This window comes from Centruroides vittatus, unplaced genomic scaffold, assembly GCF_030686945.1.
Source record: "Centruroides vittatus isolate TY-2023 unplaced genomic scaffold, ASM3068694v2 contig_439, whole genome shotgun sequence".
In the NCBI taxonomy this organism is placed as follows: domain Eukaryota; kingdom Metazoa; phylum Arthropoda; class Arachnida; order Scorpiones; family Buthidae; genus Centruroides; species Centruroides vittatus.
In genome coordinates, this window is record NW_027122239.1 from 1,321,614 (window position 1) to 1,345,285 (window position 23,672).

Genomic DNA, 23,672 nt, shown 5'->3' on the forward strand with positions numbered 1-23,672 from the left:
TCACAAACACCTTTAAAACATCATCTTCGCAATTGTCGACAAGTAACGTCTAAGGATTCTTAATGCCTCTGGCATGAGAAAATGCAAAATTGGATTCTGGTGTGACGTTGATGTAGATTGTATATTTTCTTTTTGTTTATCTGTTATTATTTTATACATGAAAATACATAAAATGTTAAGGCATTTTTATTAATATGTATATGTGTGTGTATATATATATTAATAATAATAATATATTATATAATTAATATATTTAATAATATAATATTAATAAATAAATCGAGCCCCTCCTGAAAAAAAAAAAAGAGTTTGCACCAGATGTGCGGAGTGAATTCATTTTTTCAGGAGGGGGTGACGACTTATTGGAGTGTGGGACAGCAAAAGTATGTCGAACTATCCAGTGGTGATGAATTAAATAGTGTCGAGTAAACCGGAGTTTTTTAACATTAATGCCTATGTAAGTTGGCCAGGACCACAGAAAATTGACTACTTAACTGATGGTGTCGAGTTATCCGGGTGTCAACTTATGCAGACTCGACTGTCTGCAACCAAACATGTGGTCACTTTGGTTTCAAATGACAATTCTTCATTGTTTCTGGGCAGATTGTGGCATGCTGTCTTTTTACTGAACACCCCCATCTCTTCACAGACACTGATTTCTACACCTCCATAGCATTCAACAATCTGCATTCACTCCTGCATAGACAAGTGGATGACCATCTTTTTTGTTACTGCATTAGCCTCTCTTGGTCACTATCCACACCACTGATGTGGGAATTATAAAATTTTCATTGATTGACATATGTGCACATACAAATTTTATTTTGATTGCATTATTATTACAAATATAATAGCAATTTTGCAGTCCCTAGTTACTTTCCACCCAGACTGTATAAGAAATACAATTTTGTATCCTATTCACCATGAACCAAAAAGGCTTGCAAGGTTTTGGAATTATACTGGTTTTTCCATTTTTAATATATTTATCCATGTCTAAATTTCCTTGTTAATCTCAAAATTTTTTTTTTTTTTTTGTTTAAATACAATTCTTGTAATAATTGTTTTTAATTTTTCATTACTAGCATTGTACAATCATGAGTTGTATACTGTTCATGTTTAAATTCATTCATATATATTTCAGTATAGTATATGCTTAGATGACTTGACTTTTATATAAATTTACATATGTACAGTATATTGTATTAAAACTTATTTGGAATAATAGTTATTTTTATCCAATTAAAGTTATCTTGAAATAAAAATGTTGGGATTTATTATGATGTAATGTTAAAGTAGTGGTTAGATCTATCAGCTGTAGAATTATGTTGATATGACAATTCTAGTTGAGCTGTATTGTAGCATTATAATTACAGCAAATTAAAAAAATAATAATAATAATGAACAGAATTACCTTGAACATGTACGCACACAAATAATATTTCAGTTTGTGTAAAACTGAATAAAAAATATAATGTGATAGGAATAAAATCACAAATGTTTAATTTGTTTTGATAAAAGATGTTTAATATTTGTAGTGAGCTAGACATAGCTTTAAAAACTTCAAGAATAGAAAACAAGAGTTTCAACAATCTAATAGCTTGCAGGTCAGATGGGGGAGGGGAAAAGATGGCTAAGTTTAAAGTGTTCTATTTAAACAGTCAGCTATTACATTTTACTTGACCTTCTACAATCCAGAGATGCTTCTTACAATAATGAAAAGACACTTGTCTTCTGGATAATTTAAAGATCTAGGTATCAACCTGTTGCTTCAAGATTTTTAAACTATCCATGATAGTTCTTGAATAAAATTTTATTAAAGAACACATAAATTTTGAATTCAAAGTTTATTATAATTTTTTCATGCAAGCATATGCCAACTTTAACTAGAGCTTATTCTAAAATTTGCCTAGAAATGTTTACCATCTCAAGATATATCTATAGTTATCAAATATTTAGTACACAATACTTTTAAAATAAGATAGATCATACTTTAGAATAAGACATTATTAATATTTTTGTCAGTATGAATTTTGTAATTCACCATCTATTAAGTCGCATAATTTTATGAAAATAGAAATTTTGTCATCTGTAGTTTTTAAATGAAATAAACAATTGAATTAACGTAATACCAGAAAGTTTTTTATCCAGTAACTTTATGCTGTAAATAATCCTTATCTTTATAGTCATTAATAAAGACAATATGAATTTATTTATTCATTGAGACATTCTATATAAAATGATGGATGTTCATTATGATGAACATAAAGGATCCATATGATAAATTCAAGAAATTTTGATATAATATCAACAATAAAAATGAAGACAGAACTTAGCAGGAAAAACATTTTGTATGACTCCATCAGTTAGAATGGGTCGGCAACCTTTTCTGGATGGCGGGCCATTTTGAAAAAAAAAAAAAAATTCAAGTGGGCCACACACTCAGATGTTTTGTAATGTAGTATGTAGCTTAAATAGGTTTTTTAAAATCAAATATAAATATTATTTAAAAAAATAAAATTGTTACTAATTCTTATTTTATTTTTTATTTACATGCTATAATAACTTGGAAACAAAGTGACAATTCTTAAAAAAGAAAATAATTTATTTTATTCAAATAAAAATAACATTAAAATTTAATGTGATTTTTGTTCTTGAATGTTTTTTGATAATTCATTTATATCTGGATGGGTTTGAGAAACTGAAATCCTTAAAATGTTTTGCAAATTTTCATCGGTCAATCTCGTTCTATATTTCGACCATATTATCAAATCAAATATTTAATCAATATTTAATATTTAATCAAGTATTATCGATCATGTTTTGATCATATATTATCAAATATTATCAATAAAAACTTTTACTACTTTTTGTTATTTTTTATTTATAAAAGATAATAATAATAATACAATCAATCAATATATTTCATAACATAACAAATAATAATAATATAAAAAATAAAAAAGCCTTCCTAATTTTTACTTTACCATATAAAAGTTATATTGCATGGTGGGTCGCACAAAAACTTGCAACAGGCCGCATGTTGCCAACCCCCGAGTTAGAACATAGAATGGAACAACTAAGTAATTTTCAAAACAATTTTAATTTAAATTGTCATATTCTTGTAAACAAATTTTTCATACAAATGAACATTGCTTGTCTCAAACTGCTACAATTAATTCTTATACATTCATATTCTTGATCATTTTTATTTTCTTACAATTAATTGTTTGGTCAAAGCAAGAATATGAACAAATTTTTAATTCCTTGTGTTGTTGGTTTTTTTAATTTATTATAAATTTTCCTTAGAATCAATTAACTTAACGGTTTACAAACTTTTTTGTTTTGCCTATATTTTCTATAATTTAGTGATACACTATACTTTGAATGTTTAAATATTACCATTAGAACATTTTTGAAAAAAATGTTTTTTATTCAGATCAGTTGTGATCTGATTGAGGTTAATGTATCAAACATTTAATCTTGATTAAAACATTTTAACAAGAATTAAAACAAGAACCCTTTATATATAAAGAATTATTTTTTGATTGGAGTTTTATAAATGTAGGTTTTACCTATATTGCTGGAATTTTTAATGAATTCTTTTTAATTTACAATTATTACTTTACAGCATTGGAATTTTGTTAAAATCATATCAATTAACAGTTAATATTTTTTATTTATTTAAAATAATTTAGTTGAAATAATGAAAATGATAAAATACAAAAGCACATTATAACTCTTAAATTGAAAATAAAATGTGTAAGTAGCATCATAAGATTATAAGCATCTATTAAATATTATTAAACAGCATTATTTCAAAAGTTTTAAAATTTTACATTAGGTAGGACATTGGCTTGACTAATTTAAATCTAATATATATTCATGGTTCCTATGCACCTAGAAAATCTGAAATTTTCATTAGTGTTTAGAAAAAGTCATAGACAGTCAGGTAAATTTGCCTCCTTGGTTGCTTTGATTTTTTTTTTCTTGACAATGTGCTTGACTAAGTGTAGCCATCTTCAGGCAGCAAGTAATGATGTGGTGCAGTACAACTTATGGAAAGGGGTGCAAAATATTTTCAGAAACCAAAATTTTCCAAAAATCTAAAGTACAAAAAATGATGATAAATAATTTAATAATTTTGTTTGCATAACAAAACAATTTTTTTTCCCAGTATATTATTTTTATAAAGTTCAGGAAATTTATTAAGGGATAAATTTAATATACACCTGTTTCTGTTTTTACACAATAGACTGGTTCTCAGAAATTACATGTAAAAAAAAAATACATAAGGAAAAATCAAACAATTGGTTATAGACCTAAGAAATAATAAAAAATAATGAAATAAACCATATGAAAAGTCTTGTTAGAATCTTATTTTTTTTTGCCTGTTTATCAAATTTTATTTTATATGCATTGCACATAAATAAAAATGAATTATAGGAACATAAATTTCATTTGTAAAACAAAAAAAAAAAAGAATTAATGAACATAAAAATTGGGCAGAATATGTAATGAGAGTTATACACAAGATTTTATTTGCTGCCACTTTACAATGAATGCACTTGAGTGTGATTGCAATATCACTGCTATTGCTAAAAATGCTTTAGTGTTCTTTGCCCACAGGTGAAGTTCTTTCTGTGAAATCCTGAACAACATTAGTAGTAATGTCCTGTGGTGCTGATGTTAGTGGTTTTTGAACAAATTCAGTTATTCATGGCTAAGTTTGTATTGTGGCTAGGTCTCTATATAATTCTCTAAGACAATATTAACAATTTCAAATCACATTGAAACTTTGATCCTAATGAGGAACGAGCTTTATACTTGACAAATTGATTACCCAAATTGTTAGCTAGATCAAGACCACCTTTAAATTACATTTTTATTAACATAATTTTTTTGCAAAACATGTTTTTTTTTAAAAATTTATATAAAACTTTTTGTATATTTCATTAAAATAACTCATGTAGAATAACTTGTTTTTAAAAGTCGTATTAAAATAAGTTAAAGTTAGTGTAAAAACAGAATTGGGTGTATATAATTGTGGATTAATAACAGGATAAACTAGTTTAGTTTAATAAAATGTTGCCAAATTATTAAAACTAAAAATAAAATTAGAAAAAATAACTAATGCTATTGCTTCTCCAACATTTTAATGTGTGCATAGTATGTCAAATGCTGTTTTATTTTGTTAATACTGTAAGAGACATGAATGTCAGGAAATTTGTACAAAGTTTGTCACAGGAGAAGTCTGAATTTAAAATAAAATTTGAGTAGGAATCTTGTGTATTGAATAATATATTGATTTAAATGAATTTAATTTAGTGAAACTTGATTTAATTAAATGCTTGCTTTTTTTTTATAATACATGTTGAATGGCTTTTTCAAATAAAAATTATTTTGAATCTATATTCTAATCTTAACCCTCTACAAAAAGGAATCTTCACTTTAATGTATTGTGTTCTACAAACTGCTGCACATATGAAAACTGATTATCAAATGTGGAAATAGAAATATAAGGTATTATTGAATTGAAAAATGAATAGTTTTACATTAAAACAAGTAAAAACTTAAGTCAATCATCATATCATGCATGTATTTATTTTGCTTCCCTTTTACTTGTGTGTCTGTTATACATAATGAAGAAATGTATTTGATTCATGTGAAATTTGATCCTTTGAGTTTTTTTGCAGATCTCCATATTTTGAGACAACCTGAACCCAAAAAACTTTTTTCTAAAAAAAGCAAAAAAAAAAAAAAAATTGTGTTGATGACTATTTCATTTAATATCTCAGGATAGGGTAATGATGATGAAATGAAATTTGGCATGGTAACTTCTATATAAGGGGCATTGATGCTATGAAATTTTGGTTGTGAAAAGGCAAGGAGATGGATGGATAGATGTGACCACCCTCTATCTTGAGTGCAATAGGACTTAAACAAGATTTTACTCATTGTTAGCATTTAGTTTTTTTCTTTAAAAATAAAACTCATCTCTTCTCTCAAAAATAAATCTTGCCATTTTAATAATAAAAATTTTATCATAATTATAAAGTATTTATAACAGATGGCACCACACAGAATTTAATTTATTATGGTTAATATGAGATTTTTTATAAAAAAATAACTTGTCCAGCTGTTAAACAAAAATCTACCAATAAGGTTTATAAGTTCAATACAATCAGTACTTTATGGTACTTTTTTGTATAATAGTTAAACAGCAATGTTTATTCATAAAATATTGAATTAAATATTCTGACACACTGGAAGGCTAGCATAGAATAAATATAATTAATACTTTATATATTGGATGACTACAGATGGGAAGAACTTTCATAATTTTTGCAAAATAAATTTAAAATTGTCATAACAATGTCAGGAAAACAATTTTTTTTTTTTGGACAATTTTTTCAATAAGGGATAAAAAGTTTGGAATTAAGATGGTTGAACAACCTTTACCATATTTAATAAGTAAATCTTCTATCATTAAGGAAACACTCTAAAGATCAACATAGATGTCAATCTGAAGTAGCAATTTCTTCCTCTTCTCCCATATTTGTCAGTTTTTCAATCATATATAGTGGTAACATTCTGTTAACCTAGCATTGTCCATAACAATGTGGTGCCAGGTTATCAAATATGTTTATTTATTGGACAGTGAAAGTTTTCCGCTTCTTTCAATGCCCTAGACACAATTTTACATAACTTCATGTATAAAACTATAAAAAGTTACCTTTTCAATTAACACACCATTTCAATTTTTCCAGGCTATTTCTAATCTTGATGGGTTGAAACAAGAGCATATTATTTTTACTTTGTTCTTTGTACACATTTATTTCATATAAACACATACACACTAAATTATCAGTGCATTAACAGTATTGTATTGTAGCCATTTCTGTGATATTTAGCATACTTGGATTTCTGCTTCTCATATCAAACCCATGCACTAATGTATTTGGAAAAGTTTCTAGAAAAATCAAGCTAACTTGTTTTACCTAGCACATAATATTATATTGGCATTTGTCTTTAAACTTGTCATAACCCTTTCCCAAGAACTGCATGTTTTGAATGCTTTTACATGAAAATATTAACTCTGGGTCTACCTAGTGCACTGATAACACCCAACAATAAGCTTGACATGCCAGCTGGGTTTGCCATCATACCAAATGTCATTGTTATAGAATTTCACTGCAGCAGAATTGCCAGATGGCCAATCTGACCCTGGCTACATGGTTCATCAAATCTTTGTGAAAAGATTTTAATTTTAAATTAGTGATGACACATCATCTCATAGCTGAGATTTAAGATTTAGTTGATATTTTGATGGTTTATGATGATGCTGTATGAGTTTGGATAAACTCTTTAGTTTTCCTATTTTCATTATATCATTGTATTTAAATAATATAAAGGATCTTAGTGAAATTAGTAGTATATTGTTATATATATATACATATATATAATTTTTACTTCATATATATATATATGATGATTTCTAAAATTTACAATGAATGAGTTGATGTCATTTCAATTTTTTTGTTGCAAACATTGGAAAATGGAAGTTAAATGATAATTTACAAGTTTTTCTTTTTTCAGTTTGCATATCAAATTGTTTTCAATAGCTCAAAAGGTAATCATTTTCATCTGGTAATAATTTTTTTTTTAAATGAAATTAAACCACGTTATATTAGTGAAATATTAAAAAAATCCAAGAAGATAGATAATTCAGTCAATGCTGCTGATCTTGAATCTTCTGCCATTTAGTATTATGGACACAAACGTTAGACTAAGGAACATTAGATGTCTGCATATTTTTCAGAAATATTAAGTATTAATTCAAATTATTTTGTAGTTAAACAAATCTCTTATCTCTTATAATCATATAATGCTGTGTGTCTTGCATGCTGTAATTTGATGTAAATAAAATGCAAAATTTAGTGTTGGAACTTGAAGGATAAAGATAAGATAGATATAACTGTGTAATTACTTTTACTTCCTAATGAAAAACTCATTAAGAAATAAGATAGGTATAAAATCTTTTCTGTTAGAATAAGTAAAAATATTTATTAAAAATATGTCATTGAGAAAATCAAAAATAAGACAAATGATAGTCTAAAATCATTGACATATTTGATATTGCATTGTAGCTTTAAGTAAAATGTAAAATCTGTATTTTGTATTGTATTCATAATATACAGCATACATAATAAGGCTTTATAACAATCTGAATAAGCTGTATATTAGAGCATTGATATATAATAATCTGAATTTCAGATATTCAGAATTCATCATTTTATTTTCTTGAAGTTGCAGTGATCTTACAAGTCTTGTGAGTTGCCATCAGAAAAGTGTTGCATTTGGTATAGTACTAGTAGTTTGATCACAAATTCTAGTATAATGATTTAATTTAAATAATTTTGGATAAGAAAACAACAAAAAATTAGAATATTCTTTATATTGGACAGTTTAGAACCTAGAGAAAATATGAAAATTTGTATTTAAAGTTTTGACATTTGGGAATAAATAGATTTTTAAGTAATCTATATATATGTTATGGACAAAGTGATTAATTGGACATTATGAATAATGACTAAAATGGGCTCAGAGTCTGATAAATATTGGTTAATTTATCAAATTGACCAGTCATTATGAATATTGCTATGACCTGGTCAGGCAAAGTGATGCTAATACGTTGAGGAGTGATCATCCGACATATTCTAGCCAATCCGCATTCTGAGTTGAGTGTGCATATCATATTTAGTACCAACTTTTAAATTTGATTAAAAAAAAACTCCATTTATTTTATTTAGAAATATTTAGTTTTTGTGAATTATTTCAAAGTAGTATTAACTGATATTCTTCTGGTAACTTAGAAGTAACTTTCATTTTTGACTCTCACTTTTTGTATCATTGACAAATATGCTGATTTTGTAAAAAATTGTTCTCACCTTTTTCTGCTATTAACTAATGAATAATTGCTTCAACAACTGATTAAACATCACTTTATGATTCCTCCATGATTGTTACTTTTGTTAAAGAAGAAAGATTAACTATTGGTCACATAAATTTAAAATTCGGTACTAAATGCAATATGCATGTGCAACTAAGATGTAAGTTCTGATTGGCTAGCGTATGTCGGATGATCATTCATAAACGTATTATCATCACTTTGCCTAACTAGATGATAGCAGTATTCATAATGACCAGTCAATTTGATAAATTATTGAAATTTATTACAATGCCCGACTTTGTTGGTCGTCATTCATAATGCCCATATTAATCACTTTGTCCATAACATATATATAAATCAATTATTGTTGGTTTATCCTTTATACAAATCTTTGGTCCAGATCAGTTAAAGAGTAAAGTTTGAGTATTAGTGTTGATTCTAGGATCTATATAAGTTATGTATTACCCCAAAATGTTGGGATAGTATATAGATTTAGCATCCTTTATGTATATTGCCATCTGTTGGCAAAAATAATAAGTAAATACTAATTATTGTAAGTTTATCGATAATACACTGTTGGTTTTGAATTGTTGATTATACATTGTCAGTTTGCCCGCCTACACCTACTGAGTAGCTTAAATGCCTGCCTAAAGGTATCATCACTGTGGAATTAGGTTAAAAAGTTGTCCCTTTAAACGAGGGTTCATCTATTGGGAGCCAGATCTGCAGAGAATTTTACTAAACAAATTTTGCATCTCTGTGATGGCAAATTCACTGAAAATCTGGATACTAATTTAAGAACACTTACTACATAAATCGGAAATGGATATATGAGAGAGCAATATTAGCATCTAAAAGAAAATGTGTTGCCAAATGTACCCAATGAAGTTTTTATCTCCTCGGAACTAGCTAGACTCCATCCTAGAGCTATAGGTTGGAGCACCGGTAATGCTTTTGTGAAATTTGGATCACCAAAGTTATGCAATGGGACGAGAATGATCTTTTATTGTTGATATTAAAGCTTATTCTGTTTTAAAATCAATTGAAGAATCTAAAGCATAGTAACACTTTGTTACAGACTTTAAATCCTTTAAATCATCTTTTATCTTTATCCTGCAAGCCCAAGCAAATTTGTTTATTTTTTTTTCAGTTTCATTATTACAAATACTCAGGTCAATAAATGCACATTTTAGTTACTAGGACCATTGCTTTTATCACCCTTTCAAAAACCCCAGCAATGCTGGGCACACATTGCTAGTAATAAATAATTGAAAATGAAAATATCCACCTTTTTCTCAGCAACTGCAACTAATTATATGAAAATGAAAAATTATTTTATTTATGGCATTTTATATTTTAGCTAAATAGTTAAAAATATTAGTATTCAGTTCACATAGCAATGATCTTCTAATTCAATGGTTCTCAAAGTTATCAATCATGGACCACTTAAACTGCTAACATTTACATCTATCCGGGACTATTTGGAATGAAATATGAATTTATTGCAAGATTTCATTTTACATTATTCCTTTTGATAATCAACCATCACTAAAACAAAATCACACAATACTTAGATAAAATTGAAAATTTAAAATACTGTGGAACCTCGCTTAATTAATGAGCACCTCGCACAACTAGTATTTTGCATAACGAGCAAAACAAATTGTAAAAATTTACCTCGCTTAACAAGTGATGTTTCGCATAACGAATGATGAGGAGAGGGGAAGTCCCAAATTGTGCGCATGAGGCCTGCTCCATCAGTCTGTGTTTAGCACTCGTTCTGCTAGCATCTTAGTGTCGCTTGTGATCACATATTTTTCCAAACTTGTGTTCACACATATTACTTATAAACATCAACAACCATAGTTCATTATATAATATACATGCCAAACGATATGCGAAATTCTTGGGTCATTAAATTGAATGACCAATTCCAAATTAAATTTTAGAAATGTCTGAATTAAAAACTATTTATAATTATTAAATTTAATGAGAGATGGAAACATAACTGCCGACCTCTAGTCAAATTAATTAACTTCTAATATTTAATTATAGCCTTTACATAACCCAATAATTTGGCATATCGTTTGGATTGTCTATCAAACACATTAGCTGTGTTTTTCTTTTGCAAATCGAATTCTCATTTTAGGATGGTTCATTTTATACTAGAAGAAAAGATGATGATGATTCAAGCTCCTTAACAGTGTATATTGTACAATTTTTTTTGAATAAACATTATACATTTGAGCATTTTTTTCGGTGTGGAACACATTATCGTATTTTACATTAATTTCTGTGGGAAAAATTGTTTTGCTTAATGAGTGTTTCGCATTACGAACTCTGGAATGAATCATGCTCGATAAGCGAGGTTCCACTGCATTAAGGTTTTTTTTCATACACAGCAACGTCAAAAATGGCACTCCAATGCTTTATTTAGTCAGCAGTTTACAATAAGTGGTTTATGCATTTACTTTCAGTAAAAATTAACAAATTGCAAATTGACAGTTATATAGTGGGATAATTACAGATACTACTACTGCATTTTTATCTTCATTTATGAAACTTTTATTTCTTTGGGTTCTTGTTAAATGCTTCTTAGGAATGTTGCATCTAATGATGCATAATGATTTTGCTGAATTATTAGTTAGATAGGGTTAGATATTATAAATACAGATTGTTCAATTTACTGATTTTAAATTAACTGAATAAATTGTAGAACATTTAATTTTGATGTGTTCAGTATTTGTTTTTAAATTTAAATTTTTAAAAATTGTTCGCACTTTTCAATTTCTATATAGCTTATGTTGAAACTTTATAATACGTATCCAATAATCTCAGGATATTTGGTGTCTCATAACATTATAATAAACAATGTTTTTCAGGAATCTTATGGAAGTTGTGTGTGAGATTAATTATTTTATTCTAATGATCAGATTTATGGTTATAGATTAGAAAACTTATTTAAAATAATGAATAATTATTTTAATATAAATATGATTGGTACAAAAATTACATTTTGAGAAAGTTTTTCCTGGCAATTTTATTTGAAAATATTTTAAGTATAAATGTTTTAACTTGTTTGATGATGTGATTTGTAAATCAAATGCAAAAATCATTTAAAGTAAAATGATTAGTTCTTCAATGAGATATGCAATTTTTTTATTTTAAATCAATAACTAAAGGCTAAAATAGTAACATTATTTGCTGCACTACACCTTTTTATAAGAATGTTGTTTGTACCTTCTATATTAGAAGATATTTTTGCATCTCTTTACTTGTCATTCTTACCAACATCTAATGTTTGGTCAAGAAAATAAGTTTTTCCAATTGATGTAGGTCTCTCTCCAATACAGACTCATTGTAATTGAGCTTTTCACTTCTTGTAATTTGGAATTGCTCATGATGCTTCTTGACATACAAAGCAAGAAAAAAAAAAGTAAGATTATTGTTTGTCTGAACAGTTGCATATAAAAGATTTTTAATATTTACCATAGATCAAGGCAGATCTATGATTTAATGTTTTGGGAGTTAATTTTTTATTATTTTTAAATTACAAAATAAATTTCAAAATTTGCAATTTTATAATATATGTAAATTAATACAGCTTATTTTATCTAACCTTTTCAAGTTTTCTTAGACAATGATTTTCATTCATAAAATTATGTAAAATACTGTTAACATCGAAAAGAAATAAAGAAATGTGAATGATTTTATTAATATATAACAAATAATCATAAATTCTAAAGTTTTTGAAAGTACAATTGATTGAAATTAAAAAATGATAATCGTCATTAAATACAATAAAGCATTTTAACAAACTTTTATTTTAATTTTGTAATTGGTATGCTGACCTGAAGATTATTATAGTAACCTTGCATGGTAAAAATATAATACAATTAAAATGATAACAATTATAAGCTTGTATGAGTATTGAGATGTTACTTGCTTAAGCAATTTGCTAGTTGATTGGCAGTTAAGAATTATTTATATACAATACAGTAGTTTAATTTTAAAAAATACACCATAAATAAACATCATATTAATAGTTAGGTTAATAAAAAATTTTTCTTAAGTAACATTTTCAGTTTTCATAAAATGTATATTTATAAACATTATTGCAAAAATCCTGGATTATAAATGTCCTTTTACTTAAGGCAAAGTATTCAGAATCAATTGTAATGCAATTACTGTTAGTTTCAGATTTAAATATAAGTTTAAAATTTTTTTTAATAATATATTTTAATTTTTGAGTTATTTTTCTTTGAATTCTATTTATTTATATATATTGTTAGAATAAATTATTTTCTAATTTAGAAGTAGATGATGATAGCAAATTATTTGATATGTTTTATTTCTTTTAGATGTTATGTAAAATGGCTCCTATATTGGGTAAAGAAATTACTGAGCACCATTTCCTGCACTGTTTTAGAAATCTTTGCTCAGATGGATCTTTTCATGCTAGAAAGGTTTGCATTTTTATTTTTTAATATTTAAGTTTTATACAGCTTATTTTATTTAACCGTACAGTGTGTATTATAATGCTTCTTGTTTTAGGAAGTTATAGTAAAATGTGGCATCACATTTTAACATCTAATTTATCTTACTTAAATAAAGATGAATTTATTTTGTAACATATGATACAAACCAAAGCTTAAAGATACTGTAAATACAAGACTTTTCATAATTTATCTTGACATTAATCTGGAATCTAAATTTAAGTTATATCAATCATTAGTTTTATTCTTAGTAAAATTAACCTTTAATACATAGTTTAGAAATAGCTTTATTTTATTTCATATCTGAATATATTAAAAACTGATTTTATAGTCTGTCAACTATGTTGCATTGTGATATTAGAGTTTTGTTAAGTTTGGTCTGCTATCCCTCTGCCAGATGTCAAACTATAAACCACGTGATGTTATGGCATTTCACCTGGCTGTTTCTATTTTAATTTCGAAATCTTGCCATTTATAAGCCAAAAGACCACTCTGTACTTTACCTGACTCTGCCTCGCGGTGTCGGGAAAGAAATAAAGATTATTTAAGAAGGATTAGCCAATACTGATAACAATAATCGAATTATAATGTTATGTAGTGAAATTAATTAGACCAGGGGTCGCGCCAAAGTGGTCGATATCGACCCCTAGGGGTCGATATAACATTATTGGGGGTCGATTATCAAGCTTATCCGTCTCACTGATTGTCAGTTACAAAAATTATTAACATAGGTCTATATACAATAAATGAAAAAATAAATAAAAATTTAAAAGAAATGTATTTAAATAGTAAGTGCTTTTTTTGGCTTGTAACACAAACTTTTTGGTGGGGGTCGATGTGAGGTTTTGAAAACTTGTAGGGGGTCGACGATCAAAAAAGTTTGGCGACCCTTGAATTAGACCATAATTAGTGGAAATTCTATTTTTATTTGAATCAAATAATTAAAGCATGTTAAAACAATTTCAAAATAAATTTAATAATTAACTTTAAAATATTTTAAGTTTAATAATTACTTGTAGTTCATTCATCATTATTTGCTGGCCTGCCTTTTATTATTTCATTTGTGATATTTTATCAATAAGACTTCATATTTTTGATGATTGATTGATTTTTGAAACTTAAATGTTTGTTGTCATTCAGACATTTGCATTTGAATTATCTATCAGTAAATGTTTTTCACCTTTAAAACATCTAGGATATCTATTTTAACCAATCACTAGTAGTCTATTTCTGACTTTCTGTATCAGCACAGCGAAGAACTGTGTGTTTCTTCAACGATTTAAATCCTTTGGCATTTTTATTGTTAAATCTATAAGTATGATCTGACTTTACAACGCTTTATTTTCATGCAATGAAAATAAAGTGTTGTTTTATCTGCATTGTAGATATTTCCAGTGAATATTCAGCAATAACTCTCCAACTGCCATAAACATCGGGCTTTAATTTGGTAATAATAATAAATTTGGCAGCAGAGGAAGGCATTAGGTACCATCTCTTAATAAATTTAATAATTATAATAATTAAATAAATAATTTAGATTTACTAGAAGAAAAGAATCGGCTTGGAGTGGGACTCAAACCTTCAACTTCCGCTTACCGTGTGGATATGTTGCCAATTATGCTATCCGGACCTCCGGTCCGATCTTCTCTTCCAGCATATATAATGTTACAAAATAACCATTATCAGTCACTATGGTGCCAACTGGGGATGCATTCAGCGCCCTCATCATATATAATCCCACATAATGCATTCAGTTGGCCGTCGCATACCTGGCAAGGCATATAAATATAAACATCCACAACAAACCCGATACATAAATTGCTATGTATCGGGTTTGTTGTGGATGTTTATATTTGAATATTCAGGAACAATTTTCATCCATTTCTCCTTTTTCCTAATTTAGCTGGTGCAGAACCACTATGTTTCATCAATGTTATAAGTATGTCTGTTCACAATGTTGTCTTGTTTTCTCCAAAGGTTGAATCATATTTTTCAAAATTTTTCACAGGATTGGTTATAAAAATTTTCAGGAGTTTCATGAAAATAAGTGTGTGTATGTTTGTATGTATCCTTTCTTTAGAGTAATAACTATTATATAACTTTTCAAAAAATATCATTTCTAGTATATTATAATTAGTACTTTGCCTATTTTTTTTTTATTTAACCTTTCTTGCACTTTGCATCACAGCATATTTTCATATAATTTTTTGTATTTGTTTTTTTATTATAAATTTTCAGACAAAGATAAATTATTTTGAATCTAATAAATTAAACCAATCAAAATTCTAAAATATTCTCAAAAGTTGAGAGAGGTTATTTTAATTTTGATATTTTGGCATGTGCTTTTAATAACCTGTTATTTTTATTATAGATATGTGCATCAAATTTTGGAGAATTTTGTGCAGTGGTTGGTCAAGAAACAACTATTGATTATTTGGTAAGTACAGTACATTTAATTGTCCCAATTTTGAATTAACATAGAATAATAAAATGATTTAAAATCAAAACAATTTTATATAATGAATAGTTATTAAAACAAATTAATTTACTTACTTTTTTTTAATTAAATTTTATTATTATATTTTTCTTATTGGACTTTCTAATTGTTTGTATTTCCCTCCCATAAAAATATGCTGAATATAATTCTTTCATGAATTTATACGGTTTATAATTTTGGAAAACATTTAGTAATATTTAGTTTAAATATTACTGCATTTTTAAAAATAAAATTAATTTTTTTTTGCTATTATTTTTTCCTATTATTAATTTATTTAAAAAATAAATACTTGACAAAAACAATGAAAAATATATTAAAAATTTGATTTAATGATGATTTCTGACTATTGTAATATTTATATGGGAAATTTTTTAATAATTGAACACACATTTTATTATAAACAGAGTGATAAGTTTTTTTTTTTTTTTTCAAAAAAGTGTTGATTTTTTTTTTGTTTTATGTAAATATTATAACCTGGTATAATAATATGCATAAATATGAGAGTCACAATTTTTATAAAGCATAAATTGTTGCTTCTTATCCAAAATTAGTCATTAGAAGGTAAGGATTTCGTCAAAATATTTTTGTTATACATTTCATTTGAATACTGAGTTTGTTGCTATGCTGGTAATAAATCCTTGTGTCCAAAGGAGAACATGGAAAAATGAATGTTAACAGTTGCATCCTGATGCTAATAGTGTACAATGAAAACCCAGATGAAAACCCAATCAGCAAGTAACCCCAAGCTGATATGTTTTCTTCTATAACTTTGGATTGGATTTTTAAAATAACTCAACTTTTAGAACTCAAAACAATTTTTATTGTTGAAAATAATTATTATAAAATCAAATTAATTGTACTCGGTACATGTTCTAACAATACAGCGTTCCTCTTTTGACGTATATCTGCATTTGACTGTTAATAATGTTCTGACTAACTGATTTCATCTTTGTAATGACTTCAGACAGTTAATTTTAGATAAAAGTCAACACCTTTGCTATATAAAAACGAGTTTCTTTTCTGAAGGATGGAAATTCATACAAATAAAATTTTATATAGCTTTACTTAATAAAAATTCTTTTTGTTTTTGAGTTATATATTTGTCAATTGAAATTAATGATCAGAATAATTTATTTAATAACAAATTGCCATAAATTATGCAAAATTTTGTTAATCATTAAATTTTTAATTTTAAAAATGTGGAAGAAAATTGCTTGGAATATATCTTGCCTTAGTAAAAATATTATTACATTGTTTTCAAATGATAACTGTACAAAACTACTTCAGACATGATTTAAATGATCTAATGACATCGCATGATATTACTTAATTACAAGTGATATCATTTCATGTCATTTGAAACTATCCAAAAATCATTTCAGAAATATCATTTGATATCATTCTGTAGTGGTTTCTGATTGATTTCAAATGATACAAAGTGCATTGTTAAACAGTTTCAATGAAGTTATAAATTTTTAACAATGAAATGTTTTTTAGTATACAGGGTGGGCCAGCGAAAACGAAATGGCAGAGTGTTCGTGTTCGTCCAAGCAAATCGCTCGGACAGGTCGATTTTATTCTCGAGGAGACATCTTTTGCAATAAAGTTTTTGCGATTCTGAATGCAACAGACAACAAAAAATTTTAAAAACTCATTTATTTTGTATTAACTAAACAAACATTTATTTCGAAAAAAATGTTTGTTTAGTTAATATTCAGATTCGCAAAAACTTTATTGAATAAGATGTCCTCTCGAGAGTAAAATCAACCTGTCTCAGCGATTTGCTTGGACGAACACGAACACTCTGCCGTTTCGTTTTCGCTGGCCCACTCTCTATATTCTGGACATGATTTCAAAGTGATGTCAAGTGATATCATGTTATGATTGACATTAGTTGATGTGAAAGGTTCAAAACTTGTGCAAACCAAGTTTAAGTAATTTCTGAGCTCTGAGCTAGCCTTCTTTATGAATGTCCAAACTTAAAATAAAAGTATTTAGATTGTCTTTATTACCAGTGTTGAGTCAGTACACAAATAGTTTGACTCTGGCAAATTTGAAATGTGAGACTTCAACCTTTCTCTTTTTTAAAATATTGCACTATGATTCATTTTTGTAAGAAAGAAACCACTGGGTATTCAAATTTTAGGGGAACTGGAAAGTAATTTCGTTTTTTTACATTAAAATCAAACAAATAAATTTTTAACTTGTTTTTATTTTTAATTAATGATGTAATCACCCTTGTTATCAACAACCTTTTGCCATCTAGTGTGCAAATTTTCAATGCCAGATTGATAAAAATCAATTGGTTTTTAAGCAAAATATCTGGACATAAATATAAAAAAAATGATGCAATCTGCTGCATCTCGGATATTATCCAAATTTTCAAATTTGTTGTCACAGAGAAAGTGTTGTAGCAATCAGAATAAATGGAAATCTGATAGTGCAATGTCGGGCGAGTATGGTGGGTGAGGCAGTACTTCCCACCCAATTCATTAATTTTTTCTAGGGTTCATCTTGCGCAGTGCAGTCTTGCATTATTGTGTTGCAGAATAACGCCTTTTCTGTTGACAATTGCTGGACACTTTTCAATTAGATTGATTTACTCAATCCAATTGTTCACAGTAAAGGTCTGCATTCACAGTTTGTCCAGGTTTCAGCACTTCAAAATGAAAATTCCATGAATACTCCACCAAACGCACACAAGCACCTTTTGTGGATGTAAACCTGGCTTAGCAGTACTTTGTGGCGATTCATTCGGAGAGAGCCACTGCCTTTTGCATTTTGGATTATCGTAGAGGACCCATTTTTCATCTCCAGTGATCAAGCAATCAAAAAACACTTCTATATTGTGCCATTGAAGCAATAAGTTGCATGTGGTGGATTGGTTATCTTTATTTTCTTCGGATAATTATGTGGGACCCAAACACCTGCTCTGCATACTTTACCAATCTGCTGCAAATGTTCTTGGATGGTTGAGCAAGGTTGGTTAAGAGTGTTTGACAGTTCCTTGATTGTCTGACACAGATTTGCTTCCACTTCCACCATTAACATGTCTAAAGTTGTTGGTCTTCCTGATCGATACAAGTCAGAAAGATCAAAATTATCAGATCTGAACTTAGAAAACCACTTTTGGCATTTACGAACGTCTACTGCACTTGGATAAACATCGCAAATGTTTTTGATAGCAACTGTTGCATTACTACCCTTGTAAAACTCAAAAAGCATACAATGCCAGATATGTACTGTACCTCTTCTGGTATTTGGCTGGCCATTTCACCCAAAATTGCAAAAAAAAAAAAAAAAAATTAAGATTTAATTATTTACAAGTAAACAAGTCACTTTAACTTTAAAAAATGTCTTTTGCATGGCTTTGAAGTACACAATGAGCTGATAAATGATAAACAAGTATTGACATGCGCAGAAACGACATTACTTTCTGGTTTACCTAATATTTTTATCTAAAAATTCTGTATGAAAAGTTGTACTAAAATTTATGGTGAGAATCAGAAAATGGACATAAATTTACTTTGAAAAATTTTGAGCACAAAGAAACACATTAAATCTTAGTCAGTCAAAAGAATTCCACTTTTATTAGTTAATTATCAAATATTGATTTAAATTTAATCATTTTAAATAAAAAAAACTTAACTGCAATAAAATGCAAAAAAAAACAATAATTTGATGAATGATATAATAAATTGGTGTGCAAAATTATTTGTCTGATCCCAACTACTATAAGAATAGTTCATTTCCTACTGATAGTTGACTAAACTCAAGCATATAGTAGAATTTGAATTTTGGTAAAAATATCTATCATTTTAAACTGATTGTACAGTTGTGTTCTGAGACATTAAGCCAGTGAATAATAAGCTGAAACAATCCTATTAATTACATTTTTGCAGTTTTCTCTTTTAGTTTGTTGCAATAGATTCTGATATGTTTTATTCTTTTTTTTATTGTTTTTCTATTGACTGTTTTAAGACCAAATTATGTTATAGAAGCAATAATAAATAGTCATAAATAAGTTACAAGCAATTGAAAAGCTGTGAGTAAAACTAATTAGTTAAATTAGTAAAAAAAAAAACAATTATCATCTGATACGTAAAAAAATATTGTGCCGAGTAAAAATTATGGCAGCCAAAACAAAAGTCAAATTTTTTTCTTGGTAGTTTCTCTTTGGTAAAGATTAGCTAGGCACTTTTTAGTGATTCCATAAGCTTTTTAATATTGTCATGGTGAAGCTTTCAAAAACGAATTTCAAAGACATTCTTTTCTTATTAATAACTGGCCAGATGGCTGACAGTAGCATTCCGACTGTCGCTGAAGGATTCAGATTCAAATTCTGGTTGAGACTCTTGCAAAAAATTTTTAATGTAGAATCCACTGGTATGTCATTTTCCAACCCATACACATGATGTGCCAGTGGCTAGGGATTTGATCCCTAAACACTGGTAGTCAGCTCAGATTTGTGTTAGGGCTGACATGTAGACTCATGTGTTTTCTGGGTTTTTTTCTTTACATTAATAATGCTTGAATATGGGTCAGTTTTCCTTAAAAGATCTCTCATAATACATGTTTTTAAATGTTCTAATGTATTTTTTTAATAGTGTATTGATATTTAGATAATTGTGAGACTTTTTCAGAACTTCTGTATTTGAAATAACCTTTTTTTTTTTTTAAATGTAGTTTTATGAACCACTTATTATAGAACTTTGATTACTATTTTTATTTACAAACATATTGTGAATAATGTTTAATTGTGAAATGAATAAAAAATAAAATATTATTGGTATAATTACAAAATGAATTAAATTTAAAATTATGTTATTTTTGTAACACACAAGTGTTTATTTTCTAAATATTTAAAAAAAAAATTTTTTTTAGCTATCAAGATTCTATCATTTATGTGAAGATAGTGTATGGGGTGTAAGAAAATCTTGTGCCGAAGTATTCACAACTGTTTCCTGTGTTTGTTCCATGGAAGTTAGAAAAAATGATCTTGCTCCTTTATATCTTAATTTGCTTTGTGACAATTCTCGTTGGGTACGTAATTAATATATATATATATATATATATATATATATATTAATATATATATATATATATCGCTAGTTAAAATAATTCATATTTATGAAAGCATAGTTAGGAATATTTAGTCCCTAGAATTTGTGTAGACAAAATCCAAAATAAGGTTTATCAAATCTGCAAGCTCTAAAATGATAGAAATAAACAACTCTACTAAACCCGATACCTTGTAATACCAATGCCAACCAATGCTGTATGTTGTTGGGTTAATAACAGCAATAATTGAATATTATAGCCGTTATTAGCCCAATAGCATATAGTATTGGTTGGCTTTGGTATTAAAATGATAGAAGCAAAAACTTAATTGTAAATCATTCATAATATTTAATTTTATATCTGAATTGTTTTTATGAAACACTTATTACATATAGTTTTGGCTATTTGATACTTAAGACTCTATTTCTCTGTTTGTCTGAAAATATTTGAATAATATAAAAATTAAGTATAATTGAGTTTACAGAGTAAATTTGCCTGAATAAAAATTGATATATAAGCTGAAAAATAACATGTTTGATAAATCATAATACTATAAATCAATTATTGTATTTATTTAAAATTATCTTTTTTATTCTGTTAAAAATCACATAATTTAGATTTTATTTCTCATCCCTACTGCAATATTTCATAAGAATTTTCTTAGTATAACTGTCATTACTATAACTCTATTTTATTTTTATTTTTTTTATGCTGGTGAGCTGTTTTCAAAACCTTTGTTTTTTGTATTGTGTATTATTATTGGTTTTTTCCAGAAATGAACATTGTCATTTATGAGTAAGTTTGCAAACTAATATCAATAAGTTAATTCTTGTAAGTCATCTGTTGATATGTATTTTATGTATGTTTTCATTATTTATTTTTCCAGTACAGAAACTAGATTTTTTCCAGTCCCCCCCCTCTCTATATATATATAATATGGGAAAATTAACATAACATTTTCTTATATACTATTGTTTTTTTCATTCTAAACTTAATGATTGCATGATTATAATAAAATTGTTTATGAAAATGAAATAATCTTTCTGTAGTTATTTTCATTAAAAATTTTTATTAGTGAAATATTCTAGATTTGTATTATTCATAATGTTTTTAAGTTCTCTTTATCTATAGTATTTGAAATTTATTTGCAAGCATAATTTATAGATTTGAGTTGTCTAAAAAAATTTAGTATGTAAATGTTTCATAAATTAATACTAATTTAGTTCATGATTAATAAATTTAATTTTTGCCATTTGTTATTTACTTTATTCTTTAGATGCTTGAAATATATTTAATATAGTTTATTAGAATTTTAGTTTTTCCTAGGAAAATGTTTACAGAAAAATATAAAAATATTTTTCTCAAGAAGGTTTTATGAATCTAGCTTATGATTTACTAATGAATTTTTTACAAATATTAAAGTGGTATATTAAATATTTTTAGAAATGCTAAATTTGCAAACTATATTTTACAAATACGATAATATAAATAGTTAATTTTTCTTTTGATTTTTCAGGTAAAGATGGCAGCATTCCAATCATTGGGTCCTTTTATATCAACTTTTGCAGATAATAAACAAGAATTCCCTTATTCAGATACTATTTATAATTTATTGAGTGGTAAAAAGGAATTAAATAATAATTCTCTGAAGGCAAAAGATAATGAAATTGCTATTCAAAATAAGATAGATTCTTCTGAAGAAAAAGTGTCTTCTGACATTGAAAATGTTTCATCACATTCATTGGATTCAAAAGAATCATTAACATCATCTGAAAAATTAGACTCTAATAAAGATAAAGGTGCCATTAATGAATATTCTGGAACGAATGTGTATTTTACTTCTGAATTAATTTCAGAATATACCAAAAATGAATTTCGTGTTCAGAATAAAAATAATTTAGATACATTTCTTCAATCTAGTCAAAATACTGAAGAAGCTTCTGAAGCTAATTCAAATACTTTTGAAAATTTTTCTTCATGTGATAATTCAATTGCATCACAAAAAACAAATGGTGAAAATATAGAAAAAAAAGAATGTTTTTCTGATATGCCATTGACAGTGACAGCCAAAAATGGTCATCTCCACGTTCACATTGACAACGAAAGTGCATTTAATAATTTTCAGTATTGGCGTATTCCCGTTCCTGATGTAGAAGTCGACATTGATATAGAAAACGGCAAGGCAACAAATATACACATAAGAGCATCTGTAAAAGATGATAAAACACAACATACCTGTGCTTCAGATCTTAACTTATCACTTATGTCACAAATGGATAGTACTTCTGCTGATGAAACTAATATGTAAGTTCAATTATTGGAAATTTTCAGATAATTAATTGAGGGAAAATGGTGTTAATGGTGTATGGAGAGAGTACAAATAAAAAAAAAACAACAGTAGATTCATAATGGAATAATAATGTCAGGTTGACAGTTCAAAAATATTAAAATTTTAAAAATTAATTTTGAATTATTAATTTGCATATATTTTTATATTGAACTGTTACATCATTTTAGTATTTTACATTGTATATTAGAATTAATTTATTATTGCATAATTTTAGATATTGTATGTGATTAATCTCTTAAGTGCATACATTTTTTTTTACTGCAGATTTTATGTATTTACTTGTGTTTTAACAAAATCATTGTTTGAAAATTAGGAAAA

At 27.0% G+C, this 23,672-nt stretch overlaps 1 protein-coding gene across 5 annotated transcripts in view; it reads left to right on the plus strand.

Annotated features, from left to right (window-relative positions):
• The window catches only part of LOC136977011 (serine/threonine-protein phosphatase 4 regulatory subunit 1-like), a 425,271-nt gene that overhangs the window by 170,251 nt on the left and 231,348 nt on the right, over nucleotides 1-23,672 (plus strand). For all 5 annotated transcript variants that reach the window (XR_010881016.1, XM_067272424.1, XM_067272423.1 and 2 more), the window contains 4 exons: nucleotides 13,312-13,416; nucleotides 15,818-15,883; nucleotides 20,828-20,986; nucleotides 22,521-23,308. Coding sequence is in view for 4 of the 5 variants with exons in the window: in XM_067272424.1 (XP_067128525.1) it covers nucleotides 13,312-13,416; nucleotides 15,818-15,883; nucleotides 20,828-20,986; nucleotides 22,521-23,308 (1,118 nt within the window). In the remaining variant the exon portion in view is untranslated. The remainder of the gene's footprint in view (nucleotides 1-13,311; nucleotides 13,417-15,817; nucleotides 15,884-20,827; nucleotides 20,987-22,520; nucleotides 23,309-23,672) is intronic.